Source organism: Pipra filicauda, unplaced genomic scaffold (assembly GCF_003945595.2).
Source record: "Pipra filicauda isolate LSUMZ 115617 unplaced genomic scaffold, ASM394559v2 scaffold192_size1418226_pilon, whole genome shotgun sequence".
Taxonomy (NCBI): Eukaryota; Metazoa; Chordata; class Aves; order Passeriformes; family Pipridae; genus Pipra; species Pipra filicauda.
The window spans coordinates 1301488-1321835 of NW_024104301.1; the positions used below are offsets into that span (position 1 = coordinate 1301488).

A 20348-nucleotide genomic window follows, 5' to 3' on the forward strand; every position below is an offset into this window, starting at 1 on the left:
AAGGGAGCCACGGTTTTGTGGTGCCCCTGTGGACCTTCTCCAGCTCTCCCTGGGGACAAACACAGATCGCATCCAACCCTCAATGCCACGGCTTCACGTTACCACCACACTAATGAGGTCGACAGCAAGAGCTGCGAAGGCAGAGCTGGGGCTCAGGGGACACGCCGGCACTCGGGAGCTGAGGGAAGGGGCCGTGACAGCCGTGAGGAGCCGGCACACGGGGACAGGGAGCACCTGCAGCCCGTGCTGCGGCCACGCTCGTCCTCGCTGATCTCTGAAACAGGTTTTGACGGCTGTGAAATGCGTGGAGGAATGAATTACACAAAGCAGAAGCTACACGAGGAGGGGGGAGCACGGGGAAAGCAGAGAGGCGAGTGCTGTGTGGGCCCGGCCCTGCCGTAGCTCTGGCAGGATCCCTCCGTCACGACACGTTGGCCTTGGGGCATCACCCCAGCAAAACCACCCCACCACAAACCACCACAAAACAAGCACCTTCTCCCCCAGGAGCTTTCTCCTGAGCAGATTCATATTTAGCAAGCACCTGGCAAGATGTCTTACCAGGACAAGTAAAAGGACACACTCTGGGAGTGCAGGATCTGCTCTCAGATGCACTTTGGGAAGGAAAACCTCATTTGTCAGAGCCCAGGTATTTATTTTTTCCTGCTGCTGAGCATTGCCTCAAACAGGGCAAGAGGTAACAGCAGCCCCTGAGCAGCACCCACAGACCTTCTGCAACTCACACCTGCCTCAGGGAGCATTATTAACCTCAGCAATTAATTACGGAGTGAGTAATTCACAGCCCGTGCCAGGAATGGAATATCTCTAAATTTTAGCCACCTTCTGGGAATAGAGTTTGGGCTGAAGATTTTTTCATATGGGTTTGCTTGTTTGTTTGTTTGTTTGTTGTGTTTTGCTTGTTTTTTTAATTTAAGTTTTCAGCCTTTTTGGGTCCGAATTATCAGAGGTCCCTGAGGGTACAGTGTTCATCTCACACCTCAGCTGAAACAAAGAAGGGACCGAACTGTTAACAAAGTCTGTTCTTCTCCACTGTATTAGTTGGGAAATCATACAGTCTTGGGGAAAAATAACAAATAAAATCCCTTTTATTCCTCACTTGCCTCTGGGATATGGGTCATAACTGGCTGGCTGTGAGCTGCCCTGCAGGCTACAGAAGAGCTGAATTTCTAATGCAAAGTAATAAATGTTCTGTTCTGAACAAACCTGTCCTTGCTCTCTTACAGAGGGGCTCACTCATCCCTATTTTCTTGGGCCACCGTTAAGGGATCTGCATCAAGCTACATCCTGCATTACCAATCTGGAAGTGCTGATCCTGACCAGTTCTGCACAACTTATCACAGCAGCACAGAAACATCCCTTTGGATTAACCTTCACCACACACAACAGCCAAACGGTGCTCAGAATTAGCAGTTATTAGATTTTTTTAAACAATTTATCACCAGCACAGTCCAACATGCAAAACACAGCGGTGGTCCCTGCGTGACCATCAAATATATCACCTGTTCTTCCAGGGGATGTGATAACGGATGGCACTGCCTGTGGCAAAACCGGGCGAAGGCGGAATAATTCCAACTTGTGGTGATTAATGGGAAGCACAGCCCCGGACAGACAGACAGATAGAAGCTGTGCGGCTCGGCCCGGTGCGTGGTCGGAGAGCGGAGCGGCAGCGAGCGGGGTCTCGGAGGGGTGGAACACTTACTGTTGGCTATGTTGGAAGCAGTGTAACTGTCTGCCATTCCTGAGACCTGGCTGGCAATGCTGATCTCACTGGCTCTCCGGAAGCCCCTGAACTGAGGGGCTGAAATGGGGGTGGACAGGGACGCGTTTTCCATGAAGACGGCACCATGAGACTGAACAACATCTGCTACAAAGTTGAAACAGGGAAATCAAAATATTAGACCAACAGACAGAGGCTGGGCAAGATGAACTCAGGGAAGAGGAAGGAGGCAAACAAAGTTGGGAGGTGCAAAAACCTTTCAGAACAGATTGGAATGAAAAAAAAAAACCCCACGTATCATCGGAGCTCTGGTTTGAAAAGAAAGCAAAGAGCACAGCAGGCAGAGACATGTGGCTGGAGAAGCAGTCTTTGATTGAGAGAAGCAAAATAAGTAGCTCAAAAATCAGATCCAAAGAAAAACCCAGGCAGACTTATTCAAGCAGCAATAACAAGCATGTGTCATACAAACAGATGTGAATATACACAATTTTATATATTCACATCAAGACAAAATAACCAAGGTAAGGAGAACAACAAAAAACAACCTTAGAAAGGGGATATTTGTTTTCTTGAAATATTGAGATTTAAATGAACTTCTCCAAGATAATAACAGTAATGAAAAAAAAAAGAAAAATCAAGAAAACATCTTCATGCCTGGCAGGGACTAATTTGAACCTGTATTTTATTGCTAATGGATACAGCCAACACTCGTTAAACTGAAGTAAGGGCTAGTGAAAGGAGCCTGGTGCTCAGCACCTGCTTCTCCCATTGGAGCTGGCGGATCCGGGAATGCTCAGTCTCTGTGAAAACAGAGCTTCTCGGGTACAATGTCCGGAGTTTTAGATTCCAATCTGAGGTTTACCAAGTGTGGCCTAATCCCTTAGTACATAAATACAGAAGAGGAAGGTTTAAAATCATGCTCATACGGACTTTACGTATGGATTGGAGGGAAAAGGACCTCAAATGGCAAACCGAGAGATGCTGAAAGTCACAACAAAATCTCTGCATTTCAGTTTTCTCTCTGTAACAGTGGTAAGAACATCCACCCCTCTGTGGATGCTACGAGGCCCAATTAAATGGGACATCCCAAGCTCCTGCACTGCAGAGGTTTGTAATGCCAATACCAGGTGCTTCATAGCAGGCAGCACCAGTATGGCAGGAACATGCAAAAGCAAAGCCATTTACTTAATTTTTTAAGGTTTTAAGGTTGCCCATCTCTGCTGCACCTGAGGAGCAGCACCTGAACTTTATCCCCGGGTATCTGACAGGGCGCAGGTCTGTGCTCTCAGCCAGGCAGGAGATGCCATGAGGAACGTGAGGACATCACTCCCACACACCAACATCCTTCACCTATTTCAGCCAGTTTAGATATCCCTGGATTAATCTCAGTGTGGAGCTGACACAGGGCGTTGTTCTGGCAACTGGTTTATTTTAATATCGATCTTTTTTTGCTTGGGGCTACTGATTTTCTCCCTCCCATCTCTCAGTTCACAGCAGCAGTGCCTGTGCCCACACAAATCCTGCTGCAGCCGAGGGAGAGGGAATGTATGAAGCTGAAAATGTGTGGCTAAGTGTTGGTAAAAGAGTTCTGTTCTCTGCAGGGAAAATCAGGCCACAAGCTGCTCTGTGTAAAAGCTTTGTGGACTGCAAGATCTGAGCCTTAGCGGGAGCCTGACCTGATGATGAGCTGCACACACTGCCCACATTGTGCCTGAAAGGCCATTAGCAGCATCACTTTCTCAGCACTTTCCCCCTCTTTTCACCTTGCTTCGAGCTGCTGCCTGTCAAGGCTGTGACCAGTATCCACAACCCAGTGCTGTTTTCTGACTGTACAAAGCACCAGCTCGAGCAAGAGGAGACAATTCAAGCAGAGAACAGGAGCTGCATTGAACCCCATAAAGGTCTCAAGTGTAAAGGGTCTCATTCCCATTGCTGCAGGACCTGGGACAACCCTCTCATCTCTTCCCTGATTACCCCTCTCTCTCCTTTCTGTGGCCTGTGAGATCCTTCTGCATTTGTGCCACTCAGTGGGTGCCCCAACAGAGGCAATGACCATCAGCTTCCCTGAACCTGCTCAGATGCAAGGAGAGGTTTGGCTTTGTCTGTACTAGGAAAAATGCCAGGTTCAGGTTTAACTACCAGAGAAGACTGAACTTCTTCCTCTCCCTCAACCTAAAGCATCTGTAGCTTGAATTTGGAAGCAGCTGGAAGACACAATGAAGGGTGTTACAGTAATGCTCCACAGGAGAAAAATCAGGGCCGAAAATGGTGCTGCCTGGGCAGAACCCAGAAAGTGAATAAAGGAAGAAACAGTGGTATTTTGGGCTTGCTCTTCTTAGCCAATCTCGCCTTCCTGGGCCTGACCGGGGATTTTGGAATATAATGAGTTTGCAGGAAAAACACCCAACTTGAACAGCTCTTCCAATCCCATCCTAGAGCCACCAGAGGAATAATTCTCACTCCTATAAAAACCTGAAGTGTTTTAGCATTACTGAACTGTTCAGTTCAGTGTCACCCACACTGGTGGCTGCTCTGCAGGGCATGAGGTGCCACTCAACAGCAGTGCTCCTGTGCTCCAGCCCACTCAGGTTGCTCTTGTGTTTCTCACTTTTCCCAAGCTACACACCCTCAGTCCCTGAAAAAAGACAGTTTCTAAGAAAAACAAGGGCCAGGAACAGGCAGGGCAGGAAATGTGGAGAAAAACCCGTTTTATGCATTACTGCTCCCTGAGGCAAGCTTCCTCCACCCCAAATATGTGACTTCCAAAGAAAATCCTGGGACCTCACTAGCAGAAAAAAACCCCCAAACATAACAATGTATTTCCTAACTCTGTGTATTCCTTGCACCAAATCCCTTATGTAGCAATTGTGAAAGTAAGGGGGCTTTCTTGGGGAGTGTAGTGACCAGGGTGGGATGTCACAGATGCTGCCATGCCAGCAGAGACTCCTAAAGGGAGCCATCTGAACTCTCCTGCACTGCAAAGGTGCATCCCCAGCCACAACTCAGGTCCTGACAACCACGGGGAGGTTTTTCAGGAAAGGCCAGGGTGAGGTCAGAAGGCCCAGCAGCAGCAAGACTTTGATCAAGATTAGCTGTTCCTTCATCACTAGATAAGGACAGAGGTGCCCTGGTTTACTGCACTGGCTGAAGTGCACTTTGTACTGTGACTCAGGGCAGACTTTATCAGAGTGAACACAAGGAGACGTGGCTGGAGCAGTGCCCTGAACACCCTCCCTGCCAGCAAAGCACCTGCTGCGGCTCAAACCACACAGCACAACCAGTGCCATAACCTGAGATTAAACTGCACTTCCTTAAGAGGGAACATAGGCAGCCAAATCACCTTTTTCCTTTCTTTTGGCCTACAATAGATCTTTAATACTCATTTCAGTGCTGTGCCTCTTCATTTATGGACTCATTTGTCAATGTTCTCACTGTTCCCCACTAAGTGAACAGCCTTGGGCCATCCTCTCATGTAAGTCCTTGGGGTACCTGAATGACAGATTTTGATATGTGCTATCTGCAGGGTGAACTGTTGCAGCAAAGCAACAAAGAAATACTTAAAGCAATCAAAAAATATGTACAGTTCAATAAAAATAAAAAATAGAAAAGCCAGCCAGCTGCTCAGCACAGGCCAGACCTCGCTTGCACTGGAGTCACTGCTCAGTGCTGGGAACTCTGTAGTTGCTACCCTGAGATCAAGAGCTACAGATTTCTGTTGCCCATATTTTTTCACGATTCTGGAAATTTCCTGCAGTCCAGTGGCTGAACTGGAATTCAGCACTTGCCACCATCAAGCCAAGCACTGCTTGGCCACACTGTGCTCTTGACACACAAGGTAAAGAGCAGAGAATCATCAAATCCTAGAATGGTTTGGGTTGGAAGGGACTTCAAAGATCACCTAATTCTAACTCCCCCGCCACAGGCAAGGGATGCTTCTCTGTCCTGACCACAGGCAATATCAGCTGACAGCTAAATGGCATTTCATTAATGACCTCCAAAGTGATTAATTAATAGTACCAGATCTTTTCCCTCTGCTTGGTAACAGAACCTCACAGCACAGGCAACGTGGCAAGTGCACACCCAAAAATCATCTGCACCTTCAAGAGACAAAGGGAGAGACGACGAGGGATGGCCAGAAGTGTCGCCATCCTGTATGACCACATAACATCCCACAGGATCAGCTTGTTAAAGGCAACAGGGCAGCAAACCCAGCTCTCGATGCAAAACACCAAGAAAGGGACGAGAAGGGGCAAGTGAGATATAAAGGGGAGAAGAAACCAAACCAAAGTCAAGTGTCATCAAAACTGAAGATGCAGCACCAGCCACAACCAGAATAAACGAGGCCATGCAGCATTTGCGATGGAAGATAAGGCAAAACAAACGCATCAAACTTTGCTTTTAAGGCAGAAGACGAGAAATTAATTTAAAAAAGCCAACACATAGAGCCACCCTGGGATCCGAAAGCCTCAGTCACTGTGTTGGGCGGAGCCACGAGGAGTGTCCAAACATGAAAGACTCAAAGGGACAAAATCTGGTGTGACACGGGCATTAACTGGACTTCTGGGCATGGTGCAACATGGTGACTGCTGACAACCCTTTCCCAAGGGATCTGCCCATGTTAGTACCACACAAGCAGGGCCACCAGGGACTCCTTCAGCATCAACACCAGCACGGGACAGTCTGTAATCCCAGCCTGTTGTTTCCATGGTGGGTCTCCCAGCTCCAAGCATGATCCCAACTGGTTATTTCATGCGGCACAGCCCGAGACACAGCATGAGGATTTCAACCCCAGGAGGCAACAGTATGATCTCCAAGAAACACCCCAAAAACCCAACACCACAGACAATACGAAAGTGTAGATTACACACACTCAGCAAAACCAGCACTTTTATTGGAAACATCTTGCCAATTCAGTACGGGAACGGGGATACTTGTTTCCATGAAGCTGTCCTGGTGCTGGAGAGCACCCAGAGGGCTACTTTCCATGAGGAGAATGGGATTGTTCTGGATTGTCTCAACTGGAAGCAGATGGGGAAAAAAAAACATAACAGAAGGACAAAGAACAACAGACATGCGGCCACAAAGTGTTAAACATACAAACAGTTACACCCCAGCACTTAACTATGAGTCTTCAATGAACAGACAACCTCCAAATAGAGTAAAAGAAACAAAACAGGGGTGACTTTCCAAACAGACTCACATCAGAGATTAACTGGGAGCAGAGGAGACACAACAATGGCATTTCAACAACAAAAGGGAGTCCTCTTAACCCGCTTCTCCAATGAGCCAAATCCATAAATACCCAGCAGATCCAGAGAAATCTTTTTACTATGAGGGGAAAAAAACATGTAATGGGAGAATCAGACTCACAGCCTACATAGTGCAAAGCACAGGAATAACCAGGAATGTGAGTTTGATTTTACTCTGCAAATTCACTGAAATGAAACAGAGACCAGCATTTAGTACAGATGGGAAAATGGGGGGGGAGAAACAGTCTAAGAAGATTTCTGAATTGTGGACTTTAAAAAAAAACTACCTGCATGAGCAGATGTGCATGAGCAGATGTGCATGAGCAGTGTTACAGAAGGTTTGGTACAGAACTAATTATAATGGAGCACCTGAATTTTACGTGATCAACAAAACATACAGCTTAATTATAGCAGCAATTAACTTTTCTGGAGCGCCCGACAGTGAACACAACTTCAGTAGAGGCTTGGTGAATCATGGTCAGTCCTTCTGGGTAATGTGTACATCACACTGAAATTTGGACTCTGATGGGAAGGAATAGCCTGTTCCTTTATGATAAGCAAATGAAGAGGTTTTGTCTTACAGGAAATGAATTTTAAGTTGGTTTTTGTCACTTTTATTCATTAAGGCAGAGCAGTGTCTCTTAAAATAACCAGGCTCAAACCTGCAGAAGGTTTTGCAATCGCTCTGCCCCTCTCCTAAGTTGAGCTAATTGCTGTTTAACTCTTCACCACATAACAAGTGTCTTTCCAAACACAGCCAACTCAGAGGTCCAGGCAGACACAGCACTCTACTAAAATCCCTGCTGCTGCACAGAATGATAACCAGAACACAGGCTGTTTAGTGTCAGTGGGGCCTCTGCCTCTGGGTTCAGTGAGAACAGGGGCTTTGGAAGGTATTATTTAAGAGAAACAAAGTAAGATGTTCAGGCATAATTTTTTTAAGCAGCCCCTTGCAGCAGAATACACCCAAAAAGCAAGTTGCTTTTCAAGTTGCTATAGATTCCCTGAGTTGTTGTAACTGGCCTGGGTACAAATGTAATTGTGGGTGGATCCATTTTTGAGAAGTGTTGCAGCAAGATCTTCGCTAAATCTGACAAGTGAGTGGGGCCTGCAGAAAGTATTTTGGTCGCTTTTTTTAAACATGGGGTTTAGTTTGTGCCTGTTTAACAACCCCAGACCTCAGGATTCAGCAATTACAACCTCTAAAGACACTGATACACAGAAGACCACTGCTTTGGATTTTCAATTTTAAGATGATGCATAGTGTGACCAGAATTATTCAGCTCTAGACATAAGAGTCTTCTTCATTTAGTCCTGCATGATTCAAGTATTAAACAAATGGAATGCTCCCCCCAGAGCTTGGGGAAAAACAACCACCAAATCCCAAACTTTCTAGCTGGTGGCTTTGTTTTTCTCCTCTAGTTTGCTGGCAGGATTTCTTGTGTGTTTTAAGTCTAGTTTTACAGTAGTGACTCTTCGTTGCAATTTAATCAGTCACAGACTAACAACCTCTATCCAGGGAAAAAATTATGGTGAATTGTTCTTGCAATTGTCCCAGAGTCCTGGCCCCTGCAGGGAACTAAAGCTTTAGGTAAGCAAAGAAGTCAAATTTAGTTCTGCACAGTGCTGAGTTTCCCTGAGAGCTCCTTGCAATGAGAGCCTGCACTGAAATATCAAGAGCCTATGAGAGTCCAGGCACAGAAGTGAGGTGAGGATGGCAGGAAACAGAATTTATTTTACTAGACCAACTGCAAGAGCACTGATGAAATGGGAGCTGAGGCAGGGCATGGTCAGGAAGGGCATGAACACAGGTGTTTTGGACCTTATTACAGCTGCAGTTCGGGCAGAGCAAGTGAGGAGGCCACAGACAGCAGAGGAAATCTAGGCTTCCTAGGAAGACATAATGTCTCATTTGCACAGTGGGAAGGGCAAGGCACTGTCACCAGCCCACTGACCTGCAGGAGCCTGTCCTATGAAAAAGCATAGGATAGAACCAAAGAAATCATCTCATCATCTCATTGTTTTCTTGGTGCCTTCCAGTCTTCACTGGCCCTCCAAGCATTGAAGTCCTAAACTCTGCCGAGTTAATCCTGTTTCCTTCAGTCCCAGTCACAAGCACCAGCTTGGGTGTAAAACAGGGACCTTCACAGAGAGGTCACCTCATTGTGGCTCTCAGCAGCTGAAGGCCCTTGTGTGACAAACAAAGGGCATGAGGGACACAAGGCACTGATTTTGTTGGAAGAAAACTCTCCTTTTCTGGTAAACCAGGAACAAGGCTAATGCTGCAGGGCCAACTGCTTTGATAACTTCATGTAAAATGTGGATACGGCCCTTTAAACAGCAAGTATGGCCCCAGAGTGACTTACCCAAAACAGCAGAATTGCCATCACCCAGTGGGAATCTCTGGTACCGGGGAATATTAAAGGGGGGCAAAAGGTAGAACTTCTTCTCCAGAAGAGGCTCGAGGCGTGAAGCAGATGGGTCTGCAGGGTGGAACAGGTTATAGACCTGCTGACAAGCTGGTCTGAGCTGAAAGACTAAAAAGATGAAGAAGAAGAAAAAAAAGCCAACTCAAGTATCAAAAGATTATTAGTTAGAATATTGTAAACATTTGTGTGTAAAAAGGACAACTGTTGGGTTAAAGAAAGTGCTAAGGATTTATCATCTCCCTCATCTCACAGTTTAGTCAACTGAAACAATTTATTCATTATTTACAGACTCAAGAATTGTCCAGTATTTTTAATGCTTGGAAATACAATGCAAATAAACAGTATAATCAGTACTGGCCAGAGCACAGAGCGATCTGCTTCCTTACAGTGCATAAATATTATAGAGGAATGTTTGGGTTTAACCAAATTCCTGCATCCACCATCCACTAAGGGAGCTCAGCAGTTTGCACCAGAACTTACTGTCAAGAGCTGGAATTACAGTTTTTCTCAGTGCAAGAACCAGGCCCAAGGGAGAACCAAAGAGGAAGAAGTCTGTGATCTCAAATTCAAACTTCCCAATATTTCCTCCATCCAGCATAGTGGAGCTACTCGAGCGCCTGGATCCAGGGTCGTTTCTCAGAACACTAGAATGTAAACTGGGACAAGAAAATAAAGTCAAAATTTCATTCATGCTGTGTTTTCATAAGTAAAGCCTGGATTAGTGATTGACAGTGAATATAATTTCTATCTCTTCAGTGAAGGAACTGTGCTAATCAACCCACAATGACCCCATTCCACTGGCATCACTGTACAAATCCAAGCTTCAAGTGGGTTCATTTACACACTATGTCCTCAAAATGTTTTTCTTTTGAGGAGTCCAAATCTTGGTTGCTGCTAGTAGGACACTTACTTGCAAGAGAAAACAACCAACAAGCTAAAATTACTAGAGTAGCAGGGAAAAAGCGGGTTTACAGTGATTCACTCCATGACACACATTACTGCTGTGCTTTCTGGCTGTTCCTTCACCTCATTCTCAAATGTTATGGAAAGCTGTGCTCACCCATTTCTACCTCGTGGAAGCAGTTGGACAAATGTTATTGGATTGAAAATAAAAAAAAAAAAGAAGAAAGAAGGGAAAAGAGGAGAAGAAACATCAAAATCTGCAGGAGGATTTCTGATACCTTCGTGCATCAAGTTTGCACCACAGATTCCATGTGCGTGGATGGCACTCACTGGGAATGAGAATTCGGGGTAATTCACTCAGTGGCCATGTGGTAAATTGTATTTATCCTGCAACCAGGACTCTCCCACTTCTCTTCTGCCCATGAAGCCATATCTGTCAAGTTATTACCAAACTACCTCTCAACCTCAGCCCAACAACTCCAGGTAACTGAATTTACAAAGAATAACTACATAAAACATGCCCAGTTTCCCCTCCCCTCTCTCAGGTTTCAAATCTGTTGCAAAACTCCAACAGTATGCGATGCAGGCTGGGCAATACACAGGTTTAACACAGAGATTTAAATTCACATTTCCCCTGGACACTCAGAAGAAGCAGCAGGAGCTCTTAGACGGATCTGGGAATCCACCCTCACGTTAGGGAGAGTTGCTTCTTTGCAATCTAGATGTGGAATTGCGAAAGGACAGGTGTGTAACACCAATAAGCTCGTTTACAAAGCAGTTTCTGAGACTCCTCTGTTACCACCCAAAAGCACTAAGCTGCAATTTCCTTTGCTCTCCAGGTTGTGCAGATTCTGATGGCAGCCACACTGGGTTATCTCATTGTAATTAGAAGCAGGGAGTTGAAGACAGAGTAGCAGCAGTGCCTTAACAGGCCGTTTGCAAACACTTTAAAAAACATCAGAACAGGTTCTATAAAATATGTAGGGTAAATGGATATCACAACAGTTGGGTTGGATAAAAGGTTTACTGGCCCGGAATCAGGACTGACACAAATCCAACAAATCTCCTGCCGGCTCTGTGGCCCCAAGTCAAAGCCCCAGGTGGTGAGCAGCACTTGCTGTGTCCTCACATGCAACAGCACTTGCTCATCAAGGCCATTTCTGAGGGCAGGGACACCCCAGCTCTGCTGTGCTCACTGGAACTGGGCCGTTCCCTCCCCACCATCCCCAGCACCGGAGCGGTTGCTCACACACATCCTCCAGTCAGGCAATGAGCAGCTGGAAAAGCTCGCACTTTTGGGAAGAAACCCAGGTTTCACCCAGACTTTGTTTTCCTGCTATGGCAAATAACGCATCATCCCAGAGACAGCTCCTCTGCCGAACGCCATTCCCAAGGGATGCTGAAGCGCCGTCTGCTCCTGCTGCGCTGTCATGTATCCTCTGGAGCTGCACACAGGCACATGCACGGCTCTCCCGCTTCCCAACCACAGGGAGATGATAAGCTCGCTTATGCCAGACACACAGATCATGGGAAGTCAAAACAGTGATGTCAAAAGCGAGAGGAACGGGGGGTTACAGCAGTGACAGCGAAAATGAGCATGTTCCCGTTTCTGGGATGCAAACGAGCTTCCCTGAGATGGCAGTGCCGACATGTACGACGCTCAAACACGGCTAAAACAAGCCACCTTCGGCGGAGCTTAAATTACTTTCGCTAACAAGACTGCAACGCAGCAAGTTTGCTGTGTGTGAGGAATGCAAAGTCACTTAGAACACGGTCAGGTTTGCAGAAGACAAGGCAACAGCAACAGGGTTCCGACAAAGGCACAAAGGAAAGACTATTCCGATGGCAAATGTGTTATGGCAGGATGGGTACAAGGTGTCTTTGGTGTATCCCACCCAGCTTCCCACAGCATCTCTTCCTGAGGAAGGGAAGAATGAGAGCACTTACAGCACTAAGCAATTTGGAGAGTTCTCTCCTTTTGCTGCGAACTTGATAGTCTTTTCAGCAATCAAAAGAAATGAGAGCCAAGGGGAACTCAGAATCTGTCATGCTCCAAACAACCTACAGTGCCCTGTTCTCCCTTTAAAAAGCAGCAGATGTACTGTGTGCATTAATTAAACAAGAGCTTATGGATTTCAGAAGCAAATCAACTCATTTACAATAATACAAGTACAGCACAGCCAGAAATAATGTAGTTGCGCAGAAGGACTGAATTTAAAAATAAATGTGTGATTGTAATCTCCAGCTGCTGCTCTGGCTTGCTGGGCATTATCCCAGAGAAGTGGGTAGGTCTGATACATGAATAAAAATGAGTGTCTTTGGCACAGGCTGGAATCTGCAGTGGGCACGGACAGAAAGGTCCCTGTGTGCCAGGCTGCCCGTCTGTCGAGCCCATTAGGGAAACTTGGCTCTATTCTGCCGATCTCCTGCCCGAAGCCACGTCACATCAGGGCTTGGGTTTTGTATGGGAAAAATCATTCCTTGGTGATAGAAGCTGACAGGACTTTCTGCTGAGGAAAGTGCTGCTCAGTATCAATGGCTGTGAGCACAAGGTCCAGGACTGGTGTGGGACATGCAGGAGGGGATGAGGTGAATCCCTGCTCCCCAGCCTTCCCTGCACCAGGGACAGAGCTCATACAGCAGCTTCAACCTGCCCCTTTCCCTGAGGGAATCCTGCTCTTGAGCTCTGGGAAGAGACTAATTTTAAACCGAAGGTCTAAAAGGAGATTTAAAAAGATTTAAATCTCTAAAGAAGTACAGATGCACCAATCCATCAGCCCACTGAATACTGACAGCTTTTGCCAGGGACCCACAAGTACTTCATATTGGGAGCAGGCACAATCCTTCAGAGATGGAACACGAAGGATCAGCACAAAGCAATTTGGAAAATAAAACTGTGCAATCCATTATCCATGTCAGGCCCAGCACTTATTCTAAAATAGGTGTAAAACTGCATCAAGACGCCAGCTCGCTTCCATTAACTGAGTCTGTGCCCCTGAGGTCAATAACAAGAAAGAGAATGAGCACATTTTTGCACGACTCATATTTTCTCCTGTAGTACAGGAGGCTGTTTTGAGGAGGTAAGACCAAGAGCCTGTTTGCCTCTCATTAACCTGCTGGAAATAGCCAGGAAGCTTATTGTGGTTTTTGTAAATGCAGCTGTCTTTCCGAATATTGTATCTCTGCGCACCAACAACATTCACTTTGATACCTTCTCTCTCCTATAAATCATTTACAAAAGGCCCCTGACATGGCAGGACAACATGAATCCCTGTGCTGAAACAATGATTCCAAGTAGTGAAGGAGGGGGGAAAATGCAGGAGAAGCCTCCAGCTCAGCACAAGGAAAAAGGAGCGGCCTTGGACACAGCTGCAATGCAGGCAGTGTGTTCGCTGTGGGGGGACATTGCTCCCCAATTCCTGGGATGTGGGGGAAGAGGGATTAAGAGGATATTTATTGCAGTTCCTACAGGCCTGATGGAGGAAAAAAGTCTGGGCTGTCCAGTTCCACAGGTCGAAGAAGATGATTCAGTCAGAAAAATCCTCTGGGCTTACAGAAGTAATCCCTGAACGACCGGTGGCCATGGAAAGGCTGCTGTTAAAATTCCATTGGTTATGTTAATGGATACATTTCTGAAGGTCCATTTGAAGAAGCTTAGGAATGTGATATCAGGGGCGTCAACAGTTGAGTAACAAATTTGAAACACGTCCTTGGTGCAACGGAGCAGCCCTGGCAGGGGACAGAATAGCTCAAAATCAGGCTTCAGAGATGCTTTAAAATTAATCCAACGCTGGATTCCCAGTTCTGCTTCACCAACTCCGCTCGCACGATTTCTACATTTGCTTTATGACCCCCATCCCACACTCGCAGCACAGCAGAGAAGCAGCTCCCTGACAGCCTTGGCTGTCACACAACAGCACGAAGGGCTTCGTGCCATTGAATTATGGATGCAGTAAAGAACCTGGATTCTCTCAGTGCTACTCAGCAAGAAAGCTGTTAATTTTTTTGCACATACAACACACTGGAATCAATACCCCTCTAATCTAAATTAAATTAAATGTTTTCCTCCACCTTGCTTATCGCAGGATGACAGAGCAACACTCAGGCTTCACAGATGTAGCGGCCTCAGCTCCAGAATATTGCTGGTTCTGTTCCTTCCAAGTCTTAAATCTTACCTTGAGAGAAAGGCTTGATGCTGCTTTATCGTGTCCAGTTCATAGGTTGATGAATCACTCCTTTTCCGTGGCAGCTGCTTCTTTGGATCTTCTCCGTTGCTACGAGGAATATCAATGTTGCTCCTGCTGAGGTGTCTGCTGGCTTCCAGATTAGAGCCACTGGAACAATAGCTGTTGTTCACCGTTATTCCAGGAGACAGAAGGTCCGTATCCTGGGATTTGAAATATATGGATTTGGCACTCTAACAGCTGAATCAGGAATAGACTGACACTATAACCTTCTCCTTCCACCCTCCTTTCCCCATCTACCCCAAGATCCAGTTGAGGACCATAAAGTACCTCAGGCCAAATCACCTTCTGAGGGTGTGGGTGTTGCTTCCCACCAGAGGGTGAAACATCCCTGTTCGGAGCAAACGCACCCAAACTGTGACACATATGCACACATTTGCCATTGGTAAGGAATTGAGTCTTTGTTTTTTCAGGAGAAGATCCTTACTAAAAGCAGGAGCCATGGAGGTGCTCTGGCCAGCAGACCTGTTCCCAGTAGCCACTGGGAGCCAGCATTACCTGGACACTCACAACGCTTCCTCGCCGGCTGCTGTTCTGGCTCTCGGACACGGTCTGATTGCTGTAGCATAAGGCATCAAATCCCAGGATTCCTCCAACACAGTCCCCTACCAAGCAGACCTGAGAAAGGTAACAAAAGCAGGAGAGGAGAGGGGGGAGAAATAAAAAGGAAATAAAAGAAAAGCACCCCTTGACTTCAGCTCCAAGCCGACAGGTAAATGGATGCTGGATTACACCTACGCAAGCTGGAATAACAGAATGCCCAGTGCTTTCATCAGGAAAACTACTCAGTCAATGAATATCCATCAGAGCCTGCAGACTCCCATTATCTCACACAGCTGATGTGTCCTGGCTGTCCCCACCAGCCAACTGGAACACAGGGAGAGCAACACAGCACCCTGATCCCAGGGCTTACTCCAGCCTCAGGAAACCAAAGCTGCCAGCTGTCTGTGCTACTTTAGGGAAGCTTCCCTGTGCTTCTGCCCATTAGTATCCTGAGGGGTAACACTGTCCTGCTTCCAAGGGTACCGAGCAGACAGGCACAGTAAAGCACCACTGGGTAGCAGAAGGCTGGCTGGGTCCTGGGTACAACACTGGCTGGGAAGAAGCTCAGGGTGGATAAATCAAACCACAGCAGAGGAACGTGACAGCCAGTCCAATGTCTCTGCCCTCGTGGGGCTGGAAAGTCCCTTTGCTCAGAGGTGGGAAGCTCAGTCATGGTCTTTAACAGGGTGCAGCAGCTGCACAGCCTCGAAAAATAAACCCGCTGCTGTGACAGCTCCAGCACGAGCTGCTGAAGGCCCATTCAGGACAGGAATGCTTAAACAGCCTTGGTTTGCAATGGAGAAGAGACCATGTGTTTAGTAACAAAAGTAGCATTCCTGCTTCAGAAAGGTGTGTCACGCTGAAAATTGATTAACTTCACAGCTTTGTAGCTCCATTTCTGAACACAAACTCAGGCTTTGCTTTGAATCCCAAAGGTTCAAGACAGAATGAAGCAATAATCTCTCTCTCAGAAAGAAAGAAATGGAAAGCACAACACTTACTGCAGCTCAGCACTGTCATGTTTCCATCCCTCCTGAGAGATTAATGGCAAAGAGAGTTTCAGAAGGAAATTGCTTCTCTTGCTGTTCCCCTCACTGTGTTCATAAACAGCCCCTGGCTCACCTGGCCATTGAATGACGTGCCCTCCTGGGATCTGATGAACTCACTGTAGGCCTGGTTGGCTCTGACAATGACTGTGGCCACTGCTTCTTGGTACTGAGGGGAGGATGTTGCCAACAGAGGGAGTGCAGCGAGGGGAATGTGGTCCTGGCTGTTGGACAGGCAGCCTTCATCATAACTGTATGGGCTGAGGCTGGAAAGGGCAAGAGACATTGGAAATACTCAGCCTAACATAAAAGGTGGGGAAAACAATTTGCAGACAGTACAGTCAGTGTTGTGGTTCATTAAAAAAAAAAAAAAGCCTCAAGACAGAAAGGCCATTTATTCCTCTGTGAATGGGTGAGAGCTTAATAAATCTTTCTCTCCCATCAAAAGTAAATCTTCAAGGACAACATACTTACACTGGCAGAACAACCCTCAGATAAGGAATTAAATCCTTAGTATTTATTGGATTAATTAGAATAAATCAATCTCAGAACTTGTGCTGCATGATTCCTGTATTCACTGCAGCACAGTATGAAATCGAGACTGAATGCCTTGCTGGTACATTAATAAGTGCATCCTCAAAGCATGGTCAGAGCTTTCCATAACACATGCAGAATATTTTAGGGAAACAAATAAAACAACCCCCCAGCAAAAAAAAAAAAAACAAAAAACCAACCAACCAACCAAAAAACAAAACAAAACAAAAACCAAACCAACCAAACAAAAAAGCCAACACCCCCCCCAAAAAAAAAGGAGTGAAATTGTAGATGTGTCCCTCCATGACAAAGTAGCATCAATTTACCTGGACACCAGGGAAAATGCTTCGGAGCAGATGGCTGGGCAGGGGACAAGCTTGATGGCAATGTGGCCAAGAGCAGCTGGGTAATGCACCCTCATCACTGTGTCAAACACTGTTGTGATGGTGTTGACATCCCCTTGCTTGGAGCTCTGGTCACCACTTCCTGAGTCCAGGATGTTCCCTCCATGGAGGACCAAGAGGAGGACATGGATTTTACTTGGCTGCATTAATGGCTGCACCGATTCATCCTAGGTGGGGATGGAAGAGAGCACAGGGAAAGGCTCATTTTGCAAAGAGGTTTGACTTGTGCTTAATTTATGGCAAAGGCCATTAGATACACCTGAATACAACACCTGAGGACCTGACTACTCCTTCCAGGTCTCTTATCCTACACATGTCCATGCACAAATCCACACACAGCCTCAGTGCAACTGACTGTCTCAAGCAGAAGGAATGCTGGAAATTAAAAAAAAACCTGCATAAAATTGTATCCAGGTAAAACACGGCAGGAGTAAAGACATTACTTGTGTGCATCAGGGTGGAAAAGTACAGAACTAAGAGATGGGTGTTGCTTTCTGTGGGGTGCTGAGCTCAGCTGCAGCCGTTGGCAGTGAAACACATTCAGCAAAACTAACAAATGAGATCGAAAGGTCAGCAAGTGGCAAGTTACTGAGAAAAGTTGTAGGAAGACCAGTCATTGCATGTTTGCCTACAACAGAAGTTATAAATAAGACTTCATATTTGCTTAAACTGGTGCAAAAGAGGAACTGGAAATAAAAAAACTTCATGACCCCATAACCCAAGGACCGGCCAACATCTGGCTGGGATGCAAGAACCCAGGGAAGGATTTTAACTTGGCTTTTCAGGTCACTTTGCTTACTGTGCTGAACCAATTCCCTGCCTAAACAGACAGGCTGTAGCTTGGGGGAAGGAGGGAACTGTATCCAGAGTACCATTAAAACTGTATCCAGGGTTATCATTAAATGACCTGCCAGACCAGCTGTAAGCCCAATCCTGATGCCCCAGGAGCAGGTACAAGAGCATCCATTTGACATATTATAACACAACAGAGCAGTAACTATTTTTAGTATCTATTTGCTAACAGGGCTTTCAGTGTTTACAGCTCCCATACAGACTCAAATCCTCCATGCCACACTGAAATATGTGCAAACACTCCTGTGCCTGACCCCTGTGCTCACAGAGACAACATCTGAGAACATCCTGAGCAACTTCCTGTTGAGGCAGAGAAATAGCCACTGGGAGGGGGTGCAGAAGGGGTAGAGGGCAGCGGTATTTCCATTTGGCAAATTCTTCTAATTTTAGCATTTTTAGTCCCCTGTTGTCCTTTGAGCAGTGACTGAGTCCCTCACAGTCCCTGCTGGTGGGAGGAAAGCATGCCCAGGCACATATTAGCAACCTAACAACGAGCTTACATTTTTACCAGATAATGTTAAAGCATGTCTTAATACACAGCCCACTAGAAGTACTAAAATTCACATCCAAATCTGTAATAAAGATTTTCCAGACCTCCTGCATAAGAATGGCCATTAATTATTCAGCACCATTCCACTGTATTAATGCCTGCTCTTAAAACCTCCTCTGACTCCAGTTTTCAGTGCCTGCACAGTGAACTTTGTACCCGGCTGGAGGCACGGGAGGAGCTCTCCCAGCATCTCAGCACCTCTTCTGCTTCCAGACAAACTGCTCTAAGTGCTCATTTCGAAAACAACATGAGTCACCAGGCTCAGGGCATGCAGAAGTTTATCAGCAGTCATTTGGAGGCACCTTTCCCTTTCAGTTCATTAACCTCTGTCCTTGAAGGGAATGGGGAACTGCTGATTAGTTGATGGGTGGAGGTGACTTCCTTGTAAGATCTGGAGCCTCTTAAGATACCCTGAACCACCTTATGGTGAGGAAGCTCTTAACCTGAAAAATCACTGCCATGGTGGCATTGGAATTTCATACCATTTTAGCAGACAGCTTGTGAACAACTACAAATAACTGTCTTTTTCATCTCACTTTGAAGTCTGTTCTTTTCCTAAAATGAAGGCAGAAATGGGGGGGGTGTTGAGTTTGTACAGCCCTCTGAGGAAGACAAGTTCTCCACACTACCTTGAGCTCCAAGAGAAATTTTAGGGCTGTGACTTGCTTATCTTGAGGCAGCCACAGCCGTTGCCATCCCAGCCACCCACTCTCCCCGTGGCCCTTGAGCTCTCAATCTATTATGGAAAAGCCAAATCACCATGAACTTAGAGCCTGGCACAGAGAGTAATTTCAAAACCGTGCTCATGGTCTTTGAGGGACCACTTAGACATAATGTAGGCACTCTGCAAATCAGCAACACCACCTCTGCAGCACTGACAGGCAGATGGTTCACAGGCAGGACAAGTACAGCTGCTCCTGGATGTCTCACCAAGACTCTGAGTTACAGAAGCCTGAATATGCAAGTCTAGAAAGCTGGGGTGGGTGGGAGTGTTGTTATTTATTATTTTACCCAAGCACTGACACAGGCTGTGCTGTAACTGGTTTCCAAACAAGACCCTGAGCAGCTCCACGTCGTCGTGGGCTGCAGCCAAACGATGCCCCCTGCCCCTTGGTGCTGCAGGAACTTATTTTCCCAGTTCCTTTACCATCCAGCATTACCTCTACCCAGCAGTGCCTCGGGCTACACTTATCCCCACAGGATTAGTAGTTTTTTCCAGCTGGATACCTGATGCTGCCTGCAAACTACAGAGAATTTTCTACATGATGTTCAAAAAGTGGGTGAAATAGTCCCTTAAATCTGAAGCACACGGGTGCCAGTGCAGCTCAGCGACACACGGAGACAAAATGTCACTCACAGAAAAGAGTTTTAAACGTTTACCCCGTTTATCCCACGCAGACATATTCCAGCAACAAAGGATCTCATTCCAAAAAAACCAAAGCACTTACTTCGATGATGCTGAGCCTCTCCACGCTGGAGCCAACGTGGTACTCTGCTGATGTCTCGTGGTACAAGTCACCTGGAAGCAGAGGTGTAAAATGTCAGCGCTGCAAGATTCTCTTTGGCAAAGACACTCCTCCATAAAGACACTGTTCCAATGCCTCTCAGTCTCTTCTGCCTCACATCTCCTTCATTATTTCACCAAACTGCCCTCTCCCTCCCTCTTGCCTCCTTCCACCTGAGAAGCCTGGGCAACGCTGGGTCATTTATTTTCCAGTGATTTCTCCTAACCTTGGTAAGAGCTGAAGACATTAGTGAGCTCTTCTCTCATTACAGCAATCCAGTATTGCTGCTTTATTATGCATGGAAACAATGGGAAATCCCTGCACAATTGTCAGAAATGACTGGTTTGTTGGAAA

The 20348-nt window shown here is 46.4% G+C and overlaps 1 protein-coding gene across 6 annotated transcripts in view; it reads right to left on the reverse strand.

The window, feature by feature from the left end:
* The window catches only part of PITPNM2 (phosphatidylinositol transfer protein membrane associated 2), a 128982-nt gene that overhangs the window by 13179 nt on the left and 95455 nt on the right, over nucleotides 1-20348 (reverse strand). For 3 of the 6 annotated variants that reach the window (XM_027739803.2, XM_027739808.2, XM_039380306.1), the window contains exons 10-18: nucleotides 19938-20008; nucleotides 17010-17254; nucleotides 16226-16415; nucleotides 15059-15178; nucleotides 14492-14703; nucleotides 9894-10069; nucleotides 9351-9521; nucleotides 6604-6753; nucleotides 1718-1882 (exon numbers count right to left, since the gene is read on the reverse strand). In XM_027739803.2, coding sequence (XP_027595604.1) covers nucleotides 1718-1882; nucleotides 6604-6753; nucleotides 9351-9521; nucleotides 9894-10069; nucleotides 14492-14703; nucleotides 15059-15178; nucleotides 16226-16415; nucleotides 17010-17254; nucleotides 19938-20008 — 1500 coding nt within the window. The remainder of the gene's footprint in view (nucleotides 1-1717; nucleotides 1883-6603; nucleotides 6754-9350; nucleotides 9522-9893; nucleotides 10070-14491; nucleotides 14704-15058; nucleotides 15179-16225; nucleotides 16416-17009; nucleotides 17255-19937; nucleotides 20009-20348) is intronic. The other 3 variants (XM_039380307.1, XM_027739809.2, XM_027739810.2) reach the window with 3 other exon arrangements.